We start from the raw sequence: 26,787 nt of genomic DNA on the forward strand, positions 1-26,787 counted from the left end.
AGTGCGTTAAACTTTAGTCATGCGATGACAGATAACACATTTATATAAAGCTCTGCCTCCTTATAAATATATTTTTTTATGTTCGCAGTTCATTAAGTGTCCAATGTATTCATGATGTATTGATACTTGAATAATCTAAAATTAATAAATTCGTACCACCAATACGTAGTGTCGGACTATGAAATTGACGTAATTTTACGAAGGTTTTATTTCGTCATTTGTTTGTAATAGTTTATAATTATAATTTAGTTAGGTTCTTAAAATATTGAAAGTGACATTTTAATTTTATTTAGATAAATATAGAATATGGGATATATAGAAATGGTATGAAGAACACAAAATACTCATCGGGAAAAAAATATTTAGGTTTTCTGCTTTACGTTCCATAAAATACATGGGGAATCAGTGTTACATTCACTCTTTTAGGCTTTTGAGCATGATTTACAAGCTAACCTTAAAGGTTAAAGTTTAGGACAAAAATTTTAATCAAAAATTAGTCTTAATTATTTATTATAAATCTTCTTACTCTTAAGAACTATACAATTAAAATAAATATTACATTTCTTTTTTAATTGTTTCAAATGTTATAAACAACCATCTATGTTCAATACAAGCACCAACACCAGTTGTTTTACAATAAAAAATATCTACATATTTTTGTAATGTTGCCAGTACAGTTGCTTGTGTTACATTTGGGGTCATAGACCTTACATAGGAAACGAGATAATCTAATGATGCTCCTAAAGGATGGACCATCAAAAATGCCGTCAATATGCTTATGAGTTTAGCCTCCGACGGTGGCACTGATGGACCAGTGACGACAACTTTATCGTCATCCGGCGTTGGTGGTGGTGGTAACGGCTTCACAGGTGTTGTTAATGTTGGCTCCACCTTGTGATGAGATGGTAACGGCGGATAGACCTACAATTATAATTATTAATTGGTTTATTTGTTTCACAGTCCAAATACATTTTGTACAGTCAGAATAACTAGTCATTCTTCAAATTTATTCCTTTATCAACTCTTAAACTCTTAGTTTTTTTTTATGGAATAGGTTGGCGGACGAGCATATGGGCCATCTGATGGTAAGTTGCCACCATCGCCTATAGACAATGACGCTGTAAGAAATATTAACTATTCCTTAAATCGTCAATGTGCCACCAACCTTGGGAACTAAGATGTTATGTCCCTTGTGCCTGTAGTTACACTGGCTCACTCACCCTTCAAACCGGAACACAACAATACTGAGTACTGTTATTTGGCGGTAGGATAACTGATGAGTGGCTGGTACCTACCTAGATGGGCTTGCACAAAGCCTTACCACCAAGTAACCTATTGAATCTAAACATCAAATCATTGCGTCGCAATATGTCATTCTCGATCGGCAAAGCAGATTATCGCTCATACTGAGCACACGAAAATAGATCTTAAGGTGACACCTTTTCTTACCGAGACTGTACTTAGATACAAGAAAATGTATTACCTGTTTGTTCTGTAAGGCTTGTTGAGCAATAAAATGTGCCTTGAACTTTTCAAACTTCCTCTCTGCTTCGTCTTTTGCTAGATGCGCTTCATTCTTGTAACCTTCTAATTCGTATGTTAAGTTTTCGTTTTCTCTCTAAAATTAAATCATCAAATGTGATAATTACAACAAATTTTTGAAGCATTTAGTTTATTACATTTTGTCACCTCGATATTATTATTAATTAGAGATCTGATAAATAATAGATATAGGTCAACAACAACAGTCTGTAAATTCCCACTGCTGGGCTAAAAGCCTCTTCTCCCTTTGAGGAGAAGGTTTGGAACATATTCCCACCACGCTGTTCCAATGCGATTGGTGGAATACACATGTGGAAGAATTTCTATGAAATTTGTCACATGCAGGTTTCCTCGCGATGTTTTCCTTCACCGCTAAGCACGAGATGAATTATAAAGACAAATTAAGAACATGAATCAGCGGTGCTTGCCTGGGTTTGAACCCGCAATCATCGGTTAAGATGCACGCGTTCTAACCACTGGGCCATCTCGACTCAGCAGATATAAGTCAATATGTGTCAAAGTATTTAAAAATTAAAATAAATTTCACCATGTACATTCAGCTTCATCTATTCTAAACAATAAATGCAATTGTCAATAAATCGCCTAAGTCACTGGAAACTTAATACAACAAATAATACCTTTAACTCTTCATATCGCTCCAAAGCCACTACATTCTTGCCTAATTTCTCTATTTCTTCATCTTCAAAGTTTGCATTAAATTCTTCCTTTATATTCTCTACCTCCTGTAAATCGCTTCTTTATTAGTATCAATTAAACATGAAAATAGGCTTGCCACAAACTATAAATATAATATATATGTAGTTCCTTTTTTTGAATTATAACATTCTTTTTCAAGCACTTTTTCATAACATAGTTTACAAATAAAGTTAAATTAATCCACAATCTGTCAAAATGTTCATTATCCATGTCCTCGAATGCTGAAATGAAGTCACTGCTCCCTGCTGACGCTGATGAAGACTTGGAGAATATGTGGCTCTGCCTGATGTCCCAGAAGATTGCACGATGTAGCAGTTCGGCGACACAGATAATTAAGAGTTCGTTCTATCGTTTTTATATCAAACTACGAGGCATGTTTCAATCAAACTATAAGTCAATAACATTTTGACAAATCGGTATACCAATTACCTTATCATCCACGAGATGAATTGACGACAGAGTTGCATTTGAGATCGCGAACAAAAAGCTTTTCTTGATTATTTCGTTATACTTACACGATATCGTGGATTATAGAAGTCGCAGTAGTTTATTTCTTCTTGCTTACATCGTACACTTTTTTGGGTCAAAAGTGCCATACAGAAACTCCTTTGATAACTGTATGTACCAAGTGGATTGCTATTAATTGAACCTTTATACCTTAATGAATAATTTTGAGATAAAAAGAATAAAAGATAAAATAAGTACATTGTAGAACTTCTTTGTTGTGGAGAGCATGAAAGTTAACTAATCCACTTGCCACATTTATTCTTACCAATTCTGAACCGTGTGTTCAGCATTTGATGTCTTGTTGATTTTCCCACGAATTTGAAGATCAGATCTAGGCGATACTCAAGCCTAAACATCCACGGTAGCCATTTAGAACAGTCATCTGGATGGGCCTGTCGTTTATTACAAATATACGCAATCTAAGTTGGCCAGTCAAATATTTGTCTTGTGTTTCACCGATATAGTTTACACATATGTTAATTTATATAAGCAATGAGGGCGACTTCCGTCGGCCTTGATTTAACATTTTTTACTGTGAAAGGGGCTTCGTAGATCTGGTGTCGCCTTTGAGTTTCGTGAGTCCACCTTTCGTTTAACCCGTGCGATGTAAAGTGCGAGCCAAGTATCTTAAATAAGAGGTCTCTGAAAGGTTCTATCTAGCCAACGTAAATTACGCATATTATACTTATGACTAACTTACCTTCATTTTTGGCTCAAGAGGCATAATTTATGAACGAATAGAGTATAGATAAACAAAGGAAATATCATGAGATCAACCGAGCTATGACAAAACCACAGAAAAATATTTGTAACCTGCTTCGTCTAACAAATATTGTTCTCCATTTAATAGTGAAGTTGTTGAGATATATTGTAACAGTTTAATAACATAATCACAGCACGGTTCATATGGATTTATTTTAAGAACGGTTAGGGAGCTGTCGACCACAGTTTCAAAATTATTTTCTCATAGAGCAAATTATTTTAAGGTTATATATGATTAGCTCAAGTATATCTCTAAGATTAATATTACGATTCCTGAAAATGATTAAAAATAGATGTATGTAGGAAGGACATCCCTATCCCACACTACCAATAGTACGAAGAGTTTCGTAATTTTTTATGAAAGTTTTTGTTTTAAAAAACACATAAGATAAATATAATACCTTACAATTTTGAATTAATCGATTAAATTCTCAACATATGATATTAGGCACTTTAACGTCAAATATTTCTTATTTAGGCATTATGGTTGGAATAGACTAAAGGGCATTTTGTTTACCTCATAGACTTTGTTTTCGATTTAATTTTGATCTACAGCAGCATCCATATGGATTTGCATTGATTTGGACTTATAAACATGAGCAAATTATATATGGGATATGCTCGACAGTTCTCCAACCACAAATAACTGTACCTCGGTCATTTTGAGCCACATGTCGATGTTCCGACGCTGCTGTTTCGTGAAATGGTCCGACACGCGTTGATGCTTTGCCGCCGACAATATTTTTGCTACCTGCTCGACTGTTATGAGGAAAACTATAGTGTTAACAGTTGATTGATATTTATCCTATCGTTAGAAGTTAGTACTGATGGCATAAGGCCAAAGCTGAAGTAAATGGGATGAAGACTGGACTGTGTGCCCAAATAATACTTTACCATATGTAAGGCAAATAGGATAAATAGAATATAAAATGTTTGAAATATGTAATATTGAATGTAGTCGGAATATTGATAATATTTTGGATCCGACAATATATTTACATTTTTAACATTGACAGTAGAAAAGAAATAGCATTATGGAGATCTTAATAAAAATCACCTTGAAATACAAGGTTTCATAAGTAAAAATGTTGAAGAAGAATGCTGCTGTCTTCATATTGATGCACTGGATTCTGAAGCTGTGAAATGCTCTCTGAGAAAGTGCTTTATACTTACTTTATTTGTTCACGAAAGTACATATGCTAACAATCTTGGTCAGCGGAGTTGAAATAAGTTTCCCTTGTCTTCTTCCGATGGTATTTGACGTATATAAAAGTTGAATGATGGAAGTAACTAACTGAACGATAGCAGTTTTCCATTTCGCCATATACTCGACATTACCTTTTTATTTCTAGAGTAAACTTGCAATTATGCTGGGTACAGATTAAGTTCCAGTCCGTAGATACAAGAAACATACCATTTTAGAAATATTTAAAACAATCCCATCTTATGGGGACCCCTCCCCTCAGCTACATTATAGCTAGCGTCATATTTCTTTGCCGCTCTGTGTTATGTAACAATTGTGAGTGCAGTAGTCATAGCTTGCACAAAGTTCAACACAAGCAGTTAAGCAGTGGTTATTTTGAGTTTATTATAGAAGTAACGCTTAAGGAGAATTATACAGAAACATTTTAAAGCATAATTAAACACACAGACATTGTCAATTTATTTACACATATGATGATACAGGCAAATTAATATGACGCGAACCAAAGTAAGTTTTCGAATATTATCATTACCTACATAAATATACATGGCGCCGGAACTTTACTGTGAAATCTTTTAAAATAAAAACCTGATGTTACCCAGTATTCACTCCGCATCCATTACTTCTGATCCTGATGATGTGTAGTTTGGTGGAGTAAAAGCCACTGTGATTTACATACATTACTCTGATCCCAATGTAAGTAGCTGAAGCACTTGTGTTATGGAAATCATAAGTAACGACGGTGCCACAAACACCCAGACCCAAGACAGCATAGAAAACTAATGGTAATCTACGTCGACTCGGCCGGGAATCGAACCCGGGACCTCAGAGTGGCGTACCCATGGAAACCGGTGTTCACACCACTCGACCATGGAGGTCGTCAAATGTTGATGTCACATATATGAAATCTACTCACATTGCATCACGACGTGTGAAAACTTGTCTTTGATAGTATTCTTCATGTTCAGAAACTCGTCGTCGAGTTGCATTTTCTCATTAAATAACCTTCGGATTTGATTGTTGCTCGCTTGAATGAGTGAGTAGAATGAATTCGCATACTTCTTGTTGCACTCGCCACGTTCCAACCAAACCGCTAACGTCTGAAATGATATAGATTAACTTATTTTAGTCATTTAAATAAAACTAGTTACTTATTTAAATATAATTACTCATTTAAATATAACGGATTTGAATCGCAACAACAACAACAACAGCCTGTAACTTCCCAATGCGGGTTATACCAACCCGCATTGGAACAGCATGGTGGAATATGTTCTTTCTCCTTCTCCTCTAAGGGAGAGGAGGCCTTTAGCCCAGCAGTGGGAATTTACAGGCTGTTGTTGTTGTTGTAATTACATTACAATTATGTAAATACTCACATGTGCCGCAGTTGCAAAGTCTGTCTCACTTTTAATCTTCTCTGTTATATTCGACAATGCAGTCGCCGTAAAGGGTTCGACACGTGGAGGGGTCGGCTCTCTTTCACGTTGTTGTTTTTCAAATTCATTTTGATCGTCACGGTTCTGCATAAGCATAATAATAATAACAGCTTTATTGCACACAGAAAATAAACAAAAAACAAGAAAAAAGCTTAAAATCAAAATCACTACAAAAGTATGCAAAGGGCGGCCTTATCACTAAGTATTGTCTCTTCCAGGCAACCCTACTGAAAGAGACTTACAAGAGAAAACATAGTAAGCTAGTGCATTAACAAATTAAAAGTAAATATACATACATACAAAATACAATAGTCAATACAACAGATAGGTGCGAGCATACTTAGCTGCTAGTAGTGAGGCATTATAAATAATAAACATAAAATTTTATATCTAGCTATAATAAATAATCAAATGTTATATACACTTACCATTGCATAATCAATAAATATTGTGGTAGCTTCATTATCAGTTTGATTGTGATATTTAAATCTAAAGCCAGAAAGAAAGAATGATGGCTCCACACTCTCTTGTCGTTCAAAGCGAATATAATATACTCCAGTTCTTGGCGACTTTATATCTTGTATTATACCAAACCTTTGAAACATTTCATTCAACGTATCATGTGTGACATTCGATGGGAGACCTCCCACAATAATTGTACGACATCCTTTAGGCTTATCTCGTCTCTTACGTAATGAAACACCATGTATAGGGGGCAAAAGAGCACTATTGCTAAAAAATATGTGTTGATTAGCCATCATCGCAGGCATCATCTGCTGATTCATCATCATCATATTCTGGTCCATCATGTTAGGCATTATGTTGCCAATCATGTTCATATTTGGGAGCATTTGCACCTGAGATCCATCTATCGATTGCTGTCCCATCATATTCATCATATTAGGATACTGCATCATATTCATACCTACAGATTATAAAATACTTGTTAATAAAAATAAAACTCTTAAATTAAACACATGTTAAACTGAAATATTATATTCATAATATAAATACTGTGACAAGTGCATTTAATATGGGAGTAAATAGAAGACTAGTGAGATTAAATATCAGAAGTTAAAACACCATAACATATGTGCATTTGTTTCAGATACTTTGTGACTTACATAATTTGAAAATTTCAAGTTTCAACAAAAGTAATAAAGAAAACGCATTTAAAATTATGGTTAGGTTCAAACTTAATTAATTTATAAATGCTTTTCTGATTATGATATAAATTACACTTTCCCTGTCCCTTGATCTGGTCCTTCATTATTATATCTGCGGAATGGACATGGAATAAAAGGCTATTTGACTGGTTTTTAAAATCCATTTTATATCATTTAGTTAAGGAACCCAGTAAAAGTAGATTTTTTATTTCTAGAACATATTTGCCGAAAAATATCATATTAAAAATTCCATGTTTAAATAGCGCGCAAAAACGCTACTTGGACAATATGGCGCAGCGATGGGGTCGGTGACGTCACTTTCTTATATTTTAATCTGTGGTACATATAGTAGAAAAGCAAAGTTTACCAGAAAGTGACCTCATCATAAGGAGCGTTTTGTGTCACGTGACAAACATTTGAAAATTTTCAATTTTATTTATGGATTTTTGAATGAATTAAGTATTATTTCCAACTTTCGTTAGTTAATAACCATTTTTAAACTCATAATATACACTGATTACAATAAGTCACAATTTATTTTTCATATTGTCAAATAGCCTATTGTTCAGATAAGATAAAAATAAATCAAGATTCCGGATACCTGGCATAATTCCCATATTCATATTTCCCATGTTATTTCCAAGGAGAACTCCTTGACCAGTGCCAGCATCAGCATTTTCCCATTTCGTGCGCCTGTCTCTATCATCATTTCTTTGTCTATCATGTCTATTTCTGTCATTCCTATCATTTCTGGAATATCTGTCACGACGATCGCGTGATCGTGAACGCCACCTCCGATCTGGAATAAATGTAGAAGCACATAACTAACTTGGTCTAGAAAACGTAAATTTTTAAATGAATAACATGAATTATAAATGCTGTTGAGAGGGTTGTAAATTAATCAATAATTAATTTTCTTCTTTCGTACATAAAACTATTGTTAATAGAAAAATACTTGCTAAATTTTAATTAAATACTAGATAAAGAACGAGCTGAGACGGCCCAGTTGTTAAAATGCGTGCATCTCAACTGATGATTTCGAGTTGCACCATGCTTAATTGTGTTTATAATTCAGCTTGTGTTCGGCGGTGAAGAAAAACATCGTGAGTAAACCTGTATGTGTCTAGTTTCATCAAAATTCATAAAAGAAAATTAGAAAATTCCACCAACCCACATTGGATTAGCGTGGTGGAATATGTTCCAAACTCTCTCCTCAATAGGAGAGGAGGCCTTAGCCCAACTTAGTGGGAAATTTACGAGCTGTTACATTACTTTTACTTTAAACAATGTTTATAAGACCATAACAGGTTAAAGTTCTTTTACCAGAAGTACTTCTATCCTTATCACGACGACTGTTATGAGTAGAACGTTCTCGAGACCGTCTCCTTTGATTCTGTGTACTAGATACATCGTCTGGTTGACTTGTTTGAACATCTTGACCTTGAATATTAGGGTCACTTGACGATTCTTCGGCGTCGATGTTCATATCTTCAGGACCTATGAGAGTCACATGTGCATTCGGTGACGGGTTCACTGGAGGCAAATTCATATTATGAGGCATTAAACACATTGGAGGTACTAAAAGAGATACCATTTGATTCATATCCATGTTATAACTTTCATGATTCTAGGAATTCATTTCAATAATTATAAAATAACAAACAATTTTTGTAAATACAATCTTACACCAAAGAATTTATTATTATTTGTCTTATATTCTATTTGGCATGAGTCAAAGAGTATATAAAGTGCTTTTTAAAGTAATTGGAGGAACACAAACAGTAAAGAATTTAATTACTATAATTTAAATAAACACATACTTCGTTTTAACTTTAATTTACATACCTGAATCCTTTTTCCTCATTTCATAAAAGGACTTAACATGTAAAGGAAACTCATTTAAAGTATCATCAGATAAAGGTGGTCTAGTAAGCTTCTCAGTTGGCACTGCAGTTTTAAGTAAACGATTTCCTTTGATATTGAAAAACTCAGGCACAAAATGAGAACCACATAAATACTTTAGCTCATGCAACTTCTCAATCGGCAAATGAATTAAATCTTCATCACCAGTTGCTTTCACCCATAATCGGCATCTGAAAGCGGCATTTATACGTTAAAGTAAGGGTAGCATGCTTCTAAGTTTACTTTTCATAAGTTGGTTCGATTCAAATATACGATCAGATACTTAAGTTTTTATGTTGTAAACTTGTAAAATTATAAACATTAAAATGTTAAAATAAATATGGTATTTAACTTACTGATCTGGGTCTAAAGGAAAACTTGAAAAGAGCGTGTTAGACTTGGGTAACTTTCGCACACCACAAATAGCACACTTCCTATAATTGTACTGTCGTATATTCTCCATTACAATACAATTATAGTAGCGGCCAAGCGTGAGTCAAACATGTATGATTTCTATTTCTTTCCTGTAATTTGATTGATTTAGATTTCCGTTGGTTTAATTTTGACAAATGAGAATGAGAGACGACAGTGAATTTCACTGAGTAAAACAACTGAAACGGTGTGACAAGTTGACAACTGATTATTGTAATTTGTAAGGAACATAAACGGTAAACCATAATTTAGCATTCCGTATCAACAACCAGCTAGCTGGAGTCACAAATTATACGTGCATCTAACAATTAAGATGCCATTGAAATGAAGGCTTAAAAAAATTTAAAAAATATATTTCTTTGTATTGGTGATATTTAATTACTACGTGATAAATTTTGTTTCTTTTCTTTCTAATATTCAATTTATTATTTAATTGTAAAATATATAATATTGTTCCACAGAATATTCTGTAAAAAAATTGTAAATTACCATATTATTTGCTATTCATTTTAATACTGTATAAATTGTGTCTAAAATTTTCGGTCTCAGTATTATCGTTTCGTATTAATTTAAAAAAAAATAGACGTGATAAAAATATACACAGTATATTATACTTAATTGTCTGTAAACTGGAATCAAATACAGATCTTTTTACTATATTTTTATAATATTAAAATAGTTATTAAGTAACCATAGATGGATCGTTTACTCTATTTAATAAAAATATCGTATTTACTTTATCTTAGATTTTGTCTATAGCCTGAAGCGGATTTGACAGACGATTTTGTTTGTGAATTAATAAAATTGAATTAGCAGAGAGCAATTCAATTTAAGCGTAATAATGGGATATTTGCTTAAAAATATATAGCTTAAAATTAATATACCTAAATGTGTAAAAATAAATCGTGTTATATACTTCTGATGTCGCATTAATATCCTCAAAATGTGGTATGATACTATACGGCAATATTTATTATCATTTAAATCAGAATTTTTTGAATATATTTTATAGTTTTCTCATGTTGTTTTAGTTCTGAAATGCCAAAAGAATTTCAAAAGACGTCCGAAGTGTTACCTTTTACGAAATATGGAATATCAACAGCTGAAGAATTCAGAAAGGTTGAAAAAGATATTCAGCATTTGGAATGCCTGAAGAAGATTGGTTTAACCAATGACGAGATAAAGTTGTATCAGGAAAACGAGGCAGGCCTCTTAGATCAGCGAAAAAAGATTGAATCGAATGTTTTGAAGTCAAAATTAGAGGGACTTTACAATAAAATTAATGATTTTCAGAATGCTTCAGGGAGGTAAGTCAGTAGCATTTAAATTACGAGCCATTAAAATATGAGTAATAAAAGCACTAATTTTAAGGTTTTATATTCATAAGATAATTGTAGGGTGATATGCTTTGATAGATCAGAAATCTCATAAAACATTTTTTCATCTACATCTTTACTCAATTTAACATGCTGAATACTGTACTATTTGTTTGTAATAGTATATAAAATCGTAAATTTTAGTAGTCAAGAAGACAAGGATACTCCCACTACTTCTAATGCTGCAGCTGAAGATATCATTAACAGAATACATAAACACCCAATGAAATTCTATCCAGAAGGACATCCTATGAATGAATTAAAAGAAATCGAAGAAGAACTTTTTGGTCACTTAAAGAATGACAATCTTTTACCAATAACAAAACGACGTAAAATATTGAGACGTCTTGAAAGGAAGAAGGAAAAAATACTTTTGCAGCAAAAAGATCCAGGAATACATTCCAAGGATCCCATTGCAGGTCCATCGAAAGTTAAGCCAGGAAGCTTGTGGGATGTAAAAGATATGCCTGGAAAAGTTCAACGTCCAAAGTCACATCAAGATATAATCGGACCTAAGCGGCAGACCATGTACACTGTGAAGGAGAACAAAATAGTAAGGTTGGAGCCAGTACAGCATGAGGAAGCAGATGAGTACCGAGCTGTCGACATTGTGGTACCAATTAATGCAGCTGAAGAACAACTTCTAGAAGGGACAAAGATGTGCTTGGATGATATTAAGAAGATTGAAAGGTTCAAAGACTATGAGCCAGGAATACCATCTAAAGTAAGTTTAATGTTTAATCAAATCAGAATCTTATTGGATATGCTTCTTTCTCTTTTAAGTCTCATTCTCTCACCTATTTAAGGGACTTTAAAATTACACAAATTATATTTGTCCGTTCACTTGTAACTAACTAACTTTTGCTGAATTGTTGTAAATCAATATTGGTACACTTATGTGTTTGCCTTTGCTTCAAGTTTTTGAACAAATTACTTACAATTACTATTTATTATATGGAATAGAATTCAACAAAGTAACGATTGATTGAATTCTCTTATGACATTGACTATATTATTTAAGGTGCTGTTCCTCAAAAATATTTCACCATCTGTACCACAAGAACAATTGATGTTGCTCTTCAACCAGTTTCACTTGGAGAATGGAGGTCCGGTTGATTTACGGCTGATGACAGGACGGATGAGGGGGCAAGCCTTTGTCACATTTCAAAGTAATTATTTTTTTCATTACTATATTATTCGATATCACTTTTTAATTATAATAAACTGTACAAAAATAATGGCAATGATTGTGATTTTTTTTTAATAATTATTCTACTATTCCAATTGAATTAATAAAGATGAGCTGAGCTAACCTTTGATTACCAAGTTCCTTGCTTGCCAGATTTTTTAAGCTCTGCTATATTATGCTTTAAAAACAGTCCTTGTTTAATACAATTCACATTATTATATATATACATATGTTTCACAATATACATATTATTATAATACAATTCTACTTCAATATTTTTATCCACTTTACTTCTAAAGTTAGCGACATTCAAAATGCCATATTTATTGAGTCCACATTACATTTTATAGATTTAATTTTTTATTTATTTTACCATATCTTACCATAATGGATTCAAAAAGATCCAACTTTACATTTAGACTAGCAATAGGGTATTTAGCCATGGAATAGGGTAATTCTTCATAACTTTTTTTTTTTTGAAAAAAAAGAGGTATCATTTATGCTTTAGCACTAGCTACAAACTGCCAATGTTTTTGTATAAAGTGAATTTCAGATAAAATAAAACAAATTTATTTTCATACAAATTTTATTCCACAGGTGAGGACTTAGCTATACAGGCTTTGGAAGAAGTAAACGGAACGATTTTGGATGGTCGCCCAATAATTGCGCAATTTGGGCGAAACAGCAACAGAATTCAGATGGAAGAGAACAGATAAACACACTTGCAATTTGTAGTTTTTACACGCTTTTGACATCTAAGTTTTACTTTAAGTAACTAATTTATTATTACGTAACTAATATATACCTAGGTTCTAAGCATACTAAATGTAAATAAAGTATTATCAATATAATTTTATCCTAATTTTAAACAATTGTTATATTCACACTGTATCTGCAAAATCATTGATGTTAAATTAAGATGTGTGTAAGAATATCATCTGCTAATTATTATTTTTTAGTTAAATGTTTTGCAGTATAGAGGAATGATGTTGCTATAAATGTTTTATCAGATTATTGTATCACTAAGATTTATTGAATATATTTCTTAAATAATGTGCGCACTAACTAAAGTACACAGTCATAAATGCCTTACTTCTATTTTATTGAGAACCTTTCCTTATACAATCACAATTTTAGAAAATTGATTATAAATTTGTAATTCACATTAAATGTTTTAATATAAACAACAGTCACTTAACAATTTGTAACGAAAATTGGAAGAATGAAATTCCGAAGGAGATTCTTCCTATAGTTCTTGTTTAGTTGAAATTTTAAAATATTTAGATGAAATTTTCTTTATTCACTTTTCATCACTAATCAAGTCTCGTTACTGATATTTCACGGGTGTGTCTTATGATTCATAAATTGTCCGATTTAAAATCACTGAAAATCCTCGAAGTACTTTACTGAGTCTCCTTAGATGAAGATTTTCTGCGCCGTTTCACGACGCGTTTCGGTGACAATCATTCGGCCTCTTTCTTAGCTGGTGGCTCCTCGGCTGTAATAGAGTATTGTTTTGTATATTTAAGAGTGTTTTCAGTGCGATACATTCAGAGTCGGATTTAAAGGTGTGGAGGCCCCGGGGCCACAAAGCAGTGAGGGCCCTAGACAAACAGAAGCGTGAACACCCTAATAATTATATTATTATTAATTAATTCGTTTTTTTTTTATTTCAATCAGTAAGCTATGAATTGTTTCGTATTTGTATAGGTAACTTTTAAAATATTAAATAGTAACATTATTATAATTTGACTATATCTCAGTATTTGTTAACTTGCTGAAAACTGTGGCCCCCTCTCATGTGGAGGCCCCTGGGCAGTTGCCCCGGTTGCCCTCCCCTAAATACGGCCCTGGATACATGTCCTCTTAAAATTCATTTATCTATGTTAGTGATTAAGGGATTTTTATTTCAATGCACAAGAATATATTGTATAAGTACTGTGGTAGAAATAAATAAGTATGTTTAGTTAATCACCTTCTAAATATAAAACAATAATTTATATTATAGTTTTAATATAATATATAGGAGACGTGATAATGATAAGTTATTTGTGGTTATGAGTCTTATGAGAAAATCATGCTTGTTTTTCTTTAAATTGACAAGAAATAAGGTTCCAAGTTCCATTTTGTTAGCTATTAGTAAATGCTTATATGAAATCGCTGACGAATATGATTAATGAGGTACCAAATTATCTCGAACACTATGAATTAAAATCGAAACTTTCAACGCGAAATTATAAATACAACAAGTATTAAAAAGGGTTACTAATGAGGCTACGTAGTCAATCAGGATATTAAATTCTAAGTAACGTGTGTCTTAATATTTTCTATCAATGGAATAAATACGATCATTGCGTTTCTAGCACATTACGATCACTCACGCTTAAGTTCATGGTGGGGGTGAGGCGCGTGGTGCGGCGGGTAGTGGTCGGGCGGGTAGTAGTGCGGGTAGGCGGGGAAACCGCCCGCATATCCCGGGTAGTAGCGGCCACCGTATCCTGCCGCGCCATAACCGCCTAAGATAATAAAATTGTAACTTATAATATTTCAAGCTAACTACTGACTTTCGTACACGCGCTAAGTAATACTTCATTATAACCGTTCAAAATAGTAATATTCATTTTCGTATAAAATATCAAAGTCCGGGGGTAACTTATGTGGATCGCTTTAAACAAGATAAGAATCATCTATCATCATGAAAGCTCTAGAAAGTCCTATTTTTTTGTTATACCGTAATATTAAACGCTATTTCACGGTTTTAAAATGGTCCAGAAATGAATGAATTTGGTGTTAGTACTTTTTGAAAGCAACAAAATGGCTGTGCAAATTTAGTTTAATTTGTAATCTGTGGTTTTACCCCGGCACCATAGTTCATTTAAGAGTTAAAAAACCAACAATTTATCATTATGTTTGATGTAGAATTAACATGCCACATGTTGAGAAATGGTACGTGAAGAATATGTTTCATGAAAAAAAAAAAATTGTCATGGTTTATTTACCTGGTGGAGGAGGTGGTCCTCCGTGAGGAGGTGTTGGGTGAGCTGGAGCATTAGGGTTAGGAGGCATCATCATGGTCACTGGAACAACCATCAACTGACTATAGCACATACTCATATTATTATTACAGTTATTGATTATGGGGTATTTACCATGTCTTTTATTTTTATCTGTTGGAGCTTGGATGATATTAAGAAGATTTATAGGTTCAAAGACTATGAGCCAGGAATCTAAAGTAAGTTTAATGTTTAATCAAATCAGAATCTTATTGGATATGCTTCTTTCTCTTTTAAGTCTCATTCTCTCACCTATTTAAGGGACAAATTATATTTGTCGGTTCACTTGTAACTAACTTTTGTTGAATTGTTGTAAATCAATATTGGTACACTTATGTGTTTGCTTTTGCTTCAAGTTTTTGAACAAATTACTTACAATTACTATTTATCATATGGAATAGAATTCAACAAAGTAATGATTGATTGAATTCTCTTATGACATGTTATTATTACAGTTATTGATTATGGGATATTTACCATGTCTTTTATTTTTATCTGTTGGAGCTCGACATTTCGACATTATCTACGAATGTCTTGTTCACGAGACATTTGTAGTTAATTTAAAATCTTATATTCATATAATGTATGTTTATAAATAAATGTTAACAAAAAAAATTATATGAAAAATTAAGCTTAATATGAGAGAGTATAATATAATGTTGTTACCAGGGGGTGTGGGTGAAGTTATTTGTGACTGTGGTGGCAAAGTTGCCGGCCCTGGAACTTCCCTGTTCTCAACTTTCATCTCGACTGGTTTGTCTTCTTTGCGTTCACCTTTAAACACAAATTAAGTAATTTTAATGTAATGTAGTCGAGATGGCCCAGATGTTAGAACGCGTGCATCTTAACCGATGATTGCGGGTTCAAACCCAGGCAAGCACCGCTGTTTCATGTGCTTAATTTGTCTTTATAATTCATCTTGTGCTCATCGGTGAAGGAAAACATCGTGTGGAAACCTGCATGTGACAAATTTCATAGAAATTCTGCCACATGTGTATTCCATCAACCAGCATTGGAACAGCGTGGTGGAATATGTTCCAAACCTTCTCCTCAAAGGGAGAGGAGGTCTTTAGCCCAGCAGTGGGAATTTACAGGCTGCTGTTGTTAAGTAATTTTAAGATCACAGTTGCAAACTTCGTTTTTAGAACCCAATGCGACTCTTGTCCTCCAATGCCCTCCTCCAATTTCAAGAGTATTCTGAACAAAACTTCGGCAATATCTTTCATGGTTTTGTTGAAAATATCATGCTGTACCGAGGAACAATAGTCCATTTGACTGGTTTTTAAAATCCATTTTATATTATTTAGTAGATGTTAAGGAACCCAGTAAAAGTTGTTTTTTTTAGTTCTAGTACATATTTGCCGAAAAATATCATATTAAAAATTCCATATTTAAATAACGCGCGTAAACGCTACTTGGACAATATGGAGCCGCAATGGGGTCGGTGGCGTCACTTTGCTGTATTTTAATCTATGGTACATATAGTAGAAAAGCAAGGTTTACAAGAAAGTGGCTTCATCATAAACTCGGCCAATCAGGAGCGTTTTGTGTCACGTGACAAACGTTTTAAAAAAATGCATTTTTATTCATTGATTTTTGAATAAATTAAGTATTATTTTCAAGTTTCGTTACTAAATAACCATTTTTAAACTCATAATATACACTGATTACGATAATTCACAATTTATTTTTCGCATTGTCAAATAGCCTATTGGGGCAAAGTTGAATTATTATTTACAAAAAAGGTTATGATCGCACCTTCGGTTTCTTGTGTAGCGTTGTTCTCGGGTGCCGCTTCTTTCGTTTCGCCCTCCGGTATGTTTAGTTCCGTGGTGACGTTGGCGTCAGGCTTCACTTCCGTCGTCGAAACCTTGTCAACTTGCGTCGGTGCGTTCGGACCGGACTCGGCTTTGATCGCGTTCTGATCCATTGGCTGCCATTTAATATATCATTAAAGTTAGTTAAGAGCCGAGATGGCCCAGTGGTTAGAACGCGTGCATCTTAACCGATGATTGCGGGTTCGAACCCAGGCAAGCACCTCTATATATATGTGCTTAATTTGTGTTTATAATTCATCTCGTGCTCGGCGGTGAAGGAAAACATCGCGAGGAAACCTGCATGTGTCCAATTTCATTGAAATTCTGCCACATGTGCATTCCACCAACCCGGATTGGAACAGTGTGGTGTAATATGTTCCACACCCTCTCCTTAATGGAAGAGGAGGCCTTATCCCAGCAGTGGGAAATTTACAGGCTGTTACTTTACTTTTACTTTACTTTAGTTAACAGACACGTAAAATACATTAATATTACTGAGTATATCGGAAACACTTCTTGTAGGCGTTTAAAGATATTTAAGAGCTAAATTTTATTTAACTTTCACAAGAATTTTGTACATAAAACAAACATTTAACAGCCATCAGTCTCAATATATTTTCGATACCCCTCCCCCCAGTCTTAGTCGAAGTTTTCAAGGTCATTATAATTTGTGCTAACTATAGTAGCGGCACGCTATGATGGCCGTTTTGACGTTTGCCCGCTCATGAAGTTTCGTATTTCATAAATAATTACATCAAAGGAGCAAATTGTTGTTCTTTATTGTCAATAGTGACGTGCAGTTAGTCATAAAAATTATCGAATGTGATTTCTAAACTACAAATATTAGGGTACCGCGAAGATAACTTTTTTTATGAAATAAATGTGAAAATAGATAATATTTTAGAAAATTCACTTATAATTAATGAGAGTGACGATAGCAGTGAGAGTGAAAGCAGCAGTTTGGACGACTCCGATTAAATATAGCCACTAGTGTTTTTGGTTTCTTTCTTGTATCAATTTATTTCTTGTATGTAATTTGTTTATAAAGTTATTCATTCTAATTCCAATTTTTGACTTAAATTGATTTCGTTCGAATATTAACTTAAGCTTATTTTATATTTTTTTTATTAAACCTTTTTAATCGGATACTACTCGCAACAAAAACTTGAATTAAATTACTTGCAAAAAAAAAAAAAAAACAACGATTTGAATATATTATATCGATAATAAATTTACATTTCACATCACTTTTTTAATGTGTCAAAACGGCCATCGTATCTTGCCGCTAGTTTTTTTTTTTGTGTGTTGTGTATTGCTGTTGGCCCTACTGGCCTTCACAGCGTCACCTGACTTTCGGGCGAGAACTAATGTCCCCTGCCCTGAGGTTGAGCGCGGGGCTCTAAATTAAAACTAAAGTTCGTCCTGAGGGTGTCTCCTATGAGATCGCACCTCGGCTCAGAACGAAATCGGAGGGGGAGTTGCCGCTAGTATAATATGGCTAATTTCGTTTGAGTAGCTGTGGTGTATAGTGCGTAGCGTACCTCGTGCGGGCGGTCGCGCGCGTGCGGCGGCGCGGCGCCGCGGCGCAACTGCTCCAGTGCGCGCTCCACCATGCGCCCGAACGTGTCCTCGTCCACCGCCGGCTTGCAGTGCTGCAAACACACACCTTTAGTGCACCGGACATTTTTGTAACAACTCTTTCAACAACAACAACAGCCTGTAAATTCCCACTGCTGGGCTAAAGGCCTCCTCTACCTTTGAGGAGAAGGTTTGGAACATATTCCACCACGCTGTTTGTGGAATACACATGTAGCAGAATTTCTATGAAATTTGTCACATGCAGGTTTCCTCACGATGTTTTCCTTCACCACTGAGCACGAGATGAATTATAAAGAAAAATTAAGCACATGAATCAGCGGTGCTTGCCTGGGTTTGAACCCGCAATCATCGGCTAAGATGCACGCGTTCTAACCACTGGGCCATCTCAATTCTTTCAGCCATATAAAATATTTGCCAATATATGTCTGATATTTTTTTAACTCGCCTTCATAAATTTAAATCATTTGTAAAGAATACATAGGTAAAGAACGCATATTATTCAGTACAAGATTATGCAGACGATAAAAAACGTGGTATTAATACCTGTGGACTACCAGTCTGGATGAATTACATACATGTTGTAATTAACTAACATAACTGTATTTTTATATGGTGAAAAAGTATAAACTGAGTTTCTTGCCGGTCCTTTTCGGTAGAACCTACATTCCGAACCGGTGGTAGCTTCGCTTAAAATAGTTGTTAAATAACGATTCAAAAGTCCTTGTAAAAGCCTACTGGAATAAAGTATATTTTGATTTTTTTTGTTCCATTGGCTGTCGAAACGCTTGGCCCTTGGAGTAGTGGTGCAAAAAGCTTCATCAAAAGTATAACACCTCGCCTCATTGCCTCCACTGTTGCCAGGAGGGCTGGTTCGTTTTTTGCCCAGAGGATCGGAATAGCGATTCAACGGGGAAATGCTGCTAGCATTCTTGCCACCATTCCACGCGGTCAAGATTTATACAGTAACTAGTTTTAGTTCATATTTGTATATATATATTTAAGCATTTAATGTTGTTAATTCTTATGTTAATAAAGATTGTTATTTTGATTTTAATTTTTTTGATTTGTAGTATACCTTTTTCAATTCCTCCTGGAACGCTTCGCTGCTCTCGATAAACTTGCGCTTCTTGGCCTCGAACTTCTCTTCGATCTGTTGCAGCTCGTCTTCAAGCTTCTTTTGGTGCATCGTCAACGATTGCACTTGTTTTTTTAATATCTAAAAAAGATCATAAATAATGTAATAAATATCCAATAAAGAACGAATTATTTTTCAAAATATAGCCGAGCAATTCACAAATGGCAATGGGAACTCTGTTATATTCCTTTTGCCTGTATTTATAATGGGACACTACCCTTTATAAAATAAAATGTTACCGTTTTGCTTTTCGATGGTAGAGTATGGGTGATACAGACGACCTAAAACTAACTACAGTTTCGAATGAAGACAATTCATTTCTTTATAAGGTATAGTATGACACAAATTAGATGTAGCATCGGAAAATGCAATGGAATGAAAATAAAACCGATTACTGCCGATTTACACAACCAATAGAAATAGCTCCCTATCGCGCCATTCGACGCTATTCGTCGCTATAGATTCACGCGTCAGAGAAAGCAAGTGCATGTAAATCAACGCGTCAAATTGACGAATATATTAGATCATATGATATTACAAGTTATTACGTTTGTGCAAAGATCATATTTGTATGAGAAATAAATATTGATAATTTGGGAAAGCGTACTCAATTCGGATGTGATCGGTTTTACGAATTTTGCCGATGCGACATCTAAGTTGTGTCGTACTATACACCACATACTGTGTAACACACTAATAAGTACCTGCATCCTAGCGGTGGTGACCACTGAGCGAACATCGGGCACCACGGTGTCCGAGAATATCTCATTGATGAGTCGATGGTTGCGGAGATAGCGGGCGTATGCCACGTGCTTCACTGACAAGCCTTCGTCTTGATCTGAAAACGAATAAAGGTTTAGTTTTGTATTTCTTGTCTTCATTACATATTATAAAACAAAGTCGCTTACCACTGTTTGTCCCTATGTATGCTTATATCTTAAAAGTTATGCAACAGATTTTGATTGCGGTTTTTTTTTAATAGATACTATAGTTAGCTTAGTTACTATAGACAGCATACTTAAGAAACACTGATAACTATAGAAGATTCTATAGTGATGTTGTAAATAAACAAATTCTGTAGAATATTTACGTACGAAACCGGGTCGGGTCCCTAGTAATCGTAAATGTTGCCGCTTTTACAACAATTGCCTTTTTAATTAATTATATGTACAATTTATTTATACAATATTCACCTTCCTCATCCTCTGCTGGTTGAATGTCAATTCTTCGATCTTGCTGTTGCTGTTCCTTCTGGGATCCCCCCTTCTTACTCGAACTTTCTTCTTCCAGATTACCAACTGTTTGATTGAAAGATTTAACATTATTGCTATCTAAATTGTATCTTCTCAACATTTATTTAAAATGTGATTTATTTCTAGTTTCGAGAAGACCTGACTTAATTAAATACTCATTACTACTAAATATTAAGCAGGCTATTTTATTTTATTTTGCTTCTCATAAAACTATGCACAAAAATTACTGCAATTTCATGTAGACTTTTACATAAATCAGGTGGTACTAGGTTAATATTTTTAATTTTATTACAGAATAAATATTATTCAATTAATAAAAACGTAAGTCCACAAACCTACAATACGGGTAGGTGTAGTACAGAATGAAGAAACTGTCATATATAACCTCCTTAATCAGTGTTGCAATGTCAAAAAAAATTCATTGTATGAATTAAACTTAAACTATTTAAAAAAATACATGCAAATAGTTCCATACCCTTACCGACAGCCTTGTTCTTCGCGGCTATGTACGCCAGGTACGCCGGCGAATTGTGGTACGTCTTCAGACTCTTTTCGTACTCCGACTATAGCGTACATGTGATCCCGTGTGCATTATATATATGGGGTGATGGTGCATGTGGAGGAAAATTAGCAATTTGTGTGTTAGTCACAATTCATAGTGATTCGGTATGTATCGAAAATGTGAAACAAAAAATCTACTATATACTTCACACAATATGATATTTTCGTTTTAATGACGTATTTTATAGCTTATTCAATTATTCTAACTCGCAAGCTATACCATAATATAATAGCGATCAGACATAATATTTATTTAGTCAATTTATAGCAAAAAAACTACATCCCCAAAATGAAATCAAATAATCCTACATACATTAAATTTTTATTTCAATGGTTTGGATATATCAATTAATTATGTCCAATGAAACACTCATGATCGTATAATGATAAATGTATTCAGATTTAATGATATGATTGATATATTTTCAAAACATATTGTGCAGATATTACTGTGAATATAAAAAACCTCAATAGCTTTTACTGACATGTGCCTAAATGTTTCGTGGATGAAAATTATCAACATTGATTAAAAACAGGAAAACATCTAGCGAACATGGGTTAAGTTTTAAGTACAAAGAATCACATTTGCGGAAAAAATAAATATTTATATATTCATAAATAACCCACCAGGGGAGTTACACGTTACACTGCATTTTACGTGGGCGTTTGCGGTTTGTATGCACATTCAAGAGCATCAGACACAGGGCCGTATTTAGGGGAGGGCAACCTGGGCAACTGCCCTGGGGCCTCCACATGAGTGGGGGCCACACTTTTCAGCGAGTTAACAAATACCGAGATATAGTCAAATTATAATAATCTTACTACTAAATGTTTTAAAAGTTACCTACACATGTGAATAAATCATTTCTACTGTTTGAAATAAAAACGTTTAATTATCCATAATATAATTATTGGGTTCTCCACGCTCCTGTTGGTCTAGGGCCTCCACTGCTTTGTGGCCCCAGGGCCTTTAGAACTTTAAATCCGACTCTGGTCCAGACAGATAATCAGACCAAATTGAAAAAAACGACTTTTCCAAGGCTTAGATTAGCTAGATTATTATTAATTATTCATGTTATATTATCCAACAGTATTATGATATTACCATTTTATAAAATTAATATTAACATTTGAATATTACACGGCCTTTATAATTTTATAATTATGATATTTATATATGTGCGTCAGAGAGAAAAAGAAAACGAGTAAGGCAAGCACTAGGCGAAGTCGCGGTATATAACTTTTGAATGCGCTTCACGTACATACCAACGCATACAAACATTATAATTTGTACTTTAAACCCACCACTAGTAACACTGATGTCATAATTTCTATCGGCGAGTTTTTTAAACTTGTAACTCTTTCACCAAAATTTGTATTAATTCAAAATATAAATTTAAGATTGTGCTTTCTCTATGATGTTATGGTTTAGGTGCACGAAACAAACTGGCTATTGGATGATATAACTCGCGAACAGTATTGCCAGTAAAATTAATATTTTTTTCTTTAAATATTGTGTCAAATTCGAATTAGTTAAATGATGTCCAAAATTTATTTATTTCGATTAGTATATTCTATAAGTTAACTGACATCGTCTTAAATAGCATAAAAAAGGTTGAATATAATGCTCTTTATGTAATTAATAAAAAATACGAATTACTGGTTATAAATACTCGCCGATATGAAAGAATGGACAGATCAAGACCTATGCCCACGTTAAATCAAGCCAGTGACATGGAGTGTTACACAAATTTGACCCCTGTACTGTGGCAACAGGGTCTATATTAATTTGTACCTCTGTTTTTGTGTGCCAGCCACTGTATATACGCAGGCGAGGATTGGTAAGCTTTTAACATTTCTGTGTACTGCGCCTACACCCAAATATTAAATGATAGAAAATTATATTTATAATTATTTCATTGAAATTTGATAACATTTTTACCTAAACATGAGAACAATCATTACATTCTCAGTATATACGAAATATTTATAATAAAAAAAATTACAAAAGCATTATTAACATTTTCATCTATAAATATTTGCTAAAAAATGATTTTTTTTTTTATTTTGATACAATTTTTTTATATATTTAAGAACTAATATTTATATAATATGGTCATACCTTCTCAGCTTCATATTCATCAACAAAAGCGTACTTTTCCGCCTGAGGTAGATCTCTCCACATGCCACCAATAATCCGCCCAATCTCCCATAGCTTTAGATCTGGGTTGGCCGCTTTTACACTGTCCCAGACTCGTCGAGAATAACGCATGTATGGCATAAGGGGCTTCTCTGGAGGCTTCGGTGGCTTTGGGAGACCCGCACCCTGTGACACAATGGCATTAGATAGAATGACATGCTTAAAATAAATTTTAAAATTCAATCAATAATATATTTTCCATTTATAAATGTACTTGGAAGAACTCGTATGAATGTTGCTTGTTTTTCATGTTAAAATGTTGAAAAAGAAACATTCTATATTTTAAATAAAACTAGTTATAACGGATTTGAATCGCGTATATTAATTATTTTTGGCATCCCGACGTTTCGAGCACTTTACAGCGAGAAATCTCTCTTGAGAAATCGTTGGCGGTAGTTGTAAATAATATTTTTTTGTTCCTCAAACAGACAAATGCCACCTTAGTCTACCCGTGACCACGAACGCTGTAAAGTGCTCGAAACGTCGGGATGTCAAAAATAATTAATATACGCGATTCAAATCCGTTATAACTAGTTTTATTTAAATGTGTAATAATCGCGAAAATTTAAGACAACACAACATTCTATATTAACAAATAAATTGACTGCCATATTTTAAAGAAGTTAAATAGAGAGCGAATGGTACTCACACCACCAGCGCCCTTCCCAATCTTCTGCGGCTGGAAGCCAGGGTGCGAGTGTATGGTGGATACGAAGGGGCTGGTCTTATCGTCCTTGGCGGCCTGCGAGCTCTGCGTGGAGCCGCCGGAGCGCCGCGCACTCTCTGCACCGAAACGCGCCTGATGTTGCCACCCGTACCCCCCCGGCGGGCCCATGCCCGGCCCGCCCTGGTATTGAGGGTGGTACTGGTATTGGTTAGGCGGCGGTGCATTCATACCGCCTTCAAGCCAAGCAGCGCGGCAATACAATGAAAGAAAAAACAAAAAGCGTAAGGGACGGGACGGGAACGGAACGGGCAAATAATACTAAAAAAAAAAAAATTAGTCTGAGCGGCACTAGCGAGTTTAGTAAGCTCTAAGAAATAAACAGATGTGATTGCGAGATGAAATCTTTATCAATTATTAGATACCCCAGAACCTAAACGAATGTGTGAAATTTTGAAAATTAGATAAAATAAATCACTTTGTGTTTACCTTTCATCATACCGAAACTCATTGGGGGCCCCGCAATCATGTAGTCTGTTTCGACATAACAAAACATGAAACAAATCCAACATAAGAATGTAAGTCTAATGCATAAAGAATAAAAGAGAAAATAAAGTATTGTTGCAGATGCAATTTCGTTCGAAATAAAAGCGGAGAGAATGCGTCATGCTTGTCCGAGGGACAGAGCGGTTAGATACCAGCATTACTAAGTACTTCAACCAAGCTCGCACATCAGGTCTTGTACTTTGCACGTTAAGTATGTTAGTATCTAACATTCTAAACATTAATCATAACTCATAACAATTACTAGATGCAAAAAAGGCAGCACTATTGCCTTATTCTAATGAATCTATTTCTAGAACAATTTTATAATTGTATACTTTACTAAATTAATTATATTCAAATTAAAAGGAGGGATACGAACGCGGATTATTCTGAGGGCTTGGCATAGACATTGATGTGTTTTGTTTATAGCTGTTTGGTGTAGCCATAACACGTGGATACCTGAAACAGTATTGTAAGCATCACTTTAATCAAAGCACTTTAACTGTATCATTGGTATAATTATGAGGTATAAGAGGTAAGCAAGGCTTAAGATTCCAATTTTTGGGTCAGCATCCGGACATTTGTGTGTAAATGTGGTGTTTTTTTTGTCATGGGAAGGAGGTAAAAGCTTATTTCATTCCAAAAACCTCCATTCATGTGTCTGATTGACATTAGAGAGGATAATGAGTCAGAGTGCAGACCTATGTCTGTTCACACCTTGTACATTATAATATCTTCTGTGTGGCTTTATAATATCAAAACACTAACACTTTACTTAAATACTTTCTAAGTTTTGTTCCTAAAAATAAGGTTTTATTTCAATAGTAAAATAATACTGACATAAATGATGACCATTTATATATGGTAATAAAACTAAATGTGAAATATTGTGGTCACTGGTAACTATTGAATATGTATTTCTAGATAAGTAACATTTTATGTGAATAGGGATTTATAGGTTACCTAATTGAGTTTGGTATGTTTTATTATAATAAACTGTAATATAATATGATACTTATTGATAATTGCAAATGTATTATAATACTCTTTTAACCTTACTAATATGTTACTAAAGTAATAAATACGAAGATACAGTATTTTATGTATGTTGTGTAGTCATGTAGAAGTTGTATGTATGAGAAACAAAGTGAATGGTTTTAGACCATTTCTATATACATGGTTAACTTTAATACACAAATACTCTTTATAGAATAGTTATTAAGAACACTTCGTCACGTTGTTATATTAAGATATATTTATATTCAAATTGATAAATGTTGATTCAAGATGCGTTTCTATTTTATTAATACTACTAAGTGATTAATATACATTGAAAATAATTTAAATTACCTGAAAATAAACTTTTTATGTTTTTACTGTTTTATATGGTACCCTTGTAAACAATTAATATTTTGTAAAAATTCACTTTTAAATCATCACAAACATAGCGTCACTTGCTATTCGCTAGACGCCATTTTATTCGACATATTGGTATCTGGCAAAATTGTGACATTGACAGTTGAAGTTATATTTCGTGATGTACATATAAAACGGTAATTGTTAAATATATTTTTATCGGAAAATAACATAATTACAAATAATATATAAAATTTAAAGTAAGTCGTTCTAAAGATACTTTTTAATTATCAAAGCGCATTAATAAGTGTTTTTCTAAAATGTGCTAGTGTACTTATAATAGCTTTATAGATGTGTAATGTCGTTA

General features: G+C 33.8%; 3 protein-coding genes across 4 annotated transcripts; 1 reads left to right on the plus strand and 2 right to left on the minus strand.

The window, feature by feature from the left end:
* Positions 1 to 504: 504 nt before the first annotated feature.
* On the minus strand, positions 505 to 9,869 carry LOC124537822 (ecto-NOX disulfide-thiol exchanger 2-like). The gene is made up of 11 exons (XM_047114744.1): positions 9,596 to 9,869; positions 9,183 to 9,430; positions 8,661 to 8,870; positions 7,939 to 8,136; positions 6,600 to 7,096; positions 6,112 to 6,255; positions 5,649 to 5,832; positions 4,181 to 4,287; positions 2,181 to 2,285; positions 1,484 to 1,618; positions 505 to 921 (listed from the first exon to the last, which is right to left on the minus strand). The coding sequence occupies exons 1-11, from the start codon at positions 9,700 to 9,702 to the stop codon at positions 556 to 558; spliced, it is 2,301 nt and encodes a 766-aa protein (XP_046970700.1). The 5' UTR covers positions 9,703 to 9,869; the 3' UTR covers positions 505 to 555.
* Positions 9,870 to 10,416: 547 nt separating this feature from the next.
* Positions 10,417 to 13,325, plus strand: LOC124537798 (RNA-binding protein 41-like). 2 transcript variants are annotated; one of them, XM_047114706.1, is made up of 5 exons: positions 10,417 to 10,619; positions 10,703 to 10,978; positions 11,192 to 11,771; positions 12,069 to 12,216; positions 12,834 to 13,325. In XM_047114706.1, exons 1-5 carry the CDS (start codon positions 10,615 to 10,617, stop codon positions 12,950 to 12,952), a joined length of 1,128 nt encoding a protein of 375 aa, XP_046970662.1. In that variant the 5' UTR covers positions 10,417 to 10,614; the 3' UTR covers positions 12,953 to 13,325. The 2 variants fall into 2 exon arrangements, with proteins under 2 accessions (XP_046970662.1, XP_046970663.1); XM_047114707.1 differs by having other exon boundaries at positions 11,195 to 11,771.
* Positions 13,326 to 13,592: 267 nt separating this feature from the next.
* LOC124537799 (SWI/SNF-related matrix-associated actin-dependent regulator of chromatin subfamily E member 1-like) lies at positions 13,593 to 26,557 on the minus strand. The gene is made up of 15 exons (XM_047114708.1): positions 26,415 to 26,557; positions 25,444 to 25,523; positions 25,008 to 25,052; positions 24,504 to 24,754; positions 23,777 to 23,980; positions 21,569 to 21,656; positions 21,034 to 21,138; positions 20,545 to 20,678; positions 19,781 to 19,921; positions 18,648 to 18,758; positions 17,048 to 17,222; positions 15,956 to 16,063; positions 15,236 to 15,313; positions 14,618 to 14,752; positions 13,593 to 13,734 (listed from the first exon to the last, which is right to left on the minus strand). The coding sequence occupies exons 2-15, from the start codon at positions 25,508 to 25,510 to the stop codon at positions 13,700 to 13,702; spliced, it is 1,677 nt and encodes a 558-aa protein (XP_046970664.1). The 5' UTR covers positions 25,511 to 25,523; positions 26,415 to 26,557; the 3' UTR covers positions 13,593 to 13,699.
* Between the last annotated feature and the right edge of the window lie 230 nt (positions 26,558 to 26,787).

Source organism: Vanessa cardui, chromosome 19 (assembly GCF_905220365.1).
Source record: "Vanessa cardui chromosome 19, ilVanCard2.1, whole genome shotgun sequence".
In the NCBI taxonomy this organism is placed as follows: Eukaryota; Metazoa; Arthropoda; class Insecta; order Lepidoptera; family Nymphalidae; genus Vanessa; species Vanessa cardui.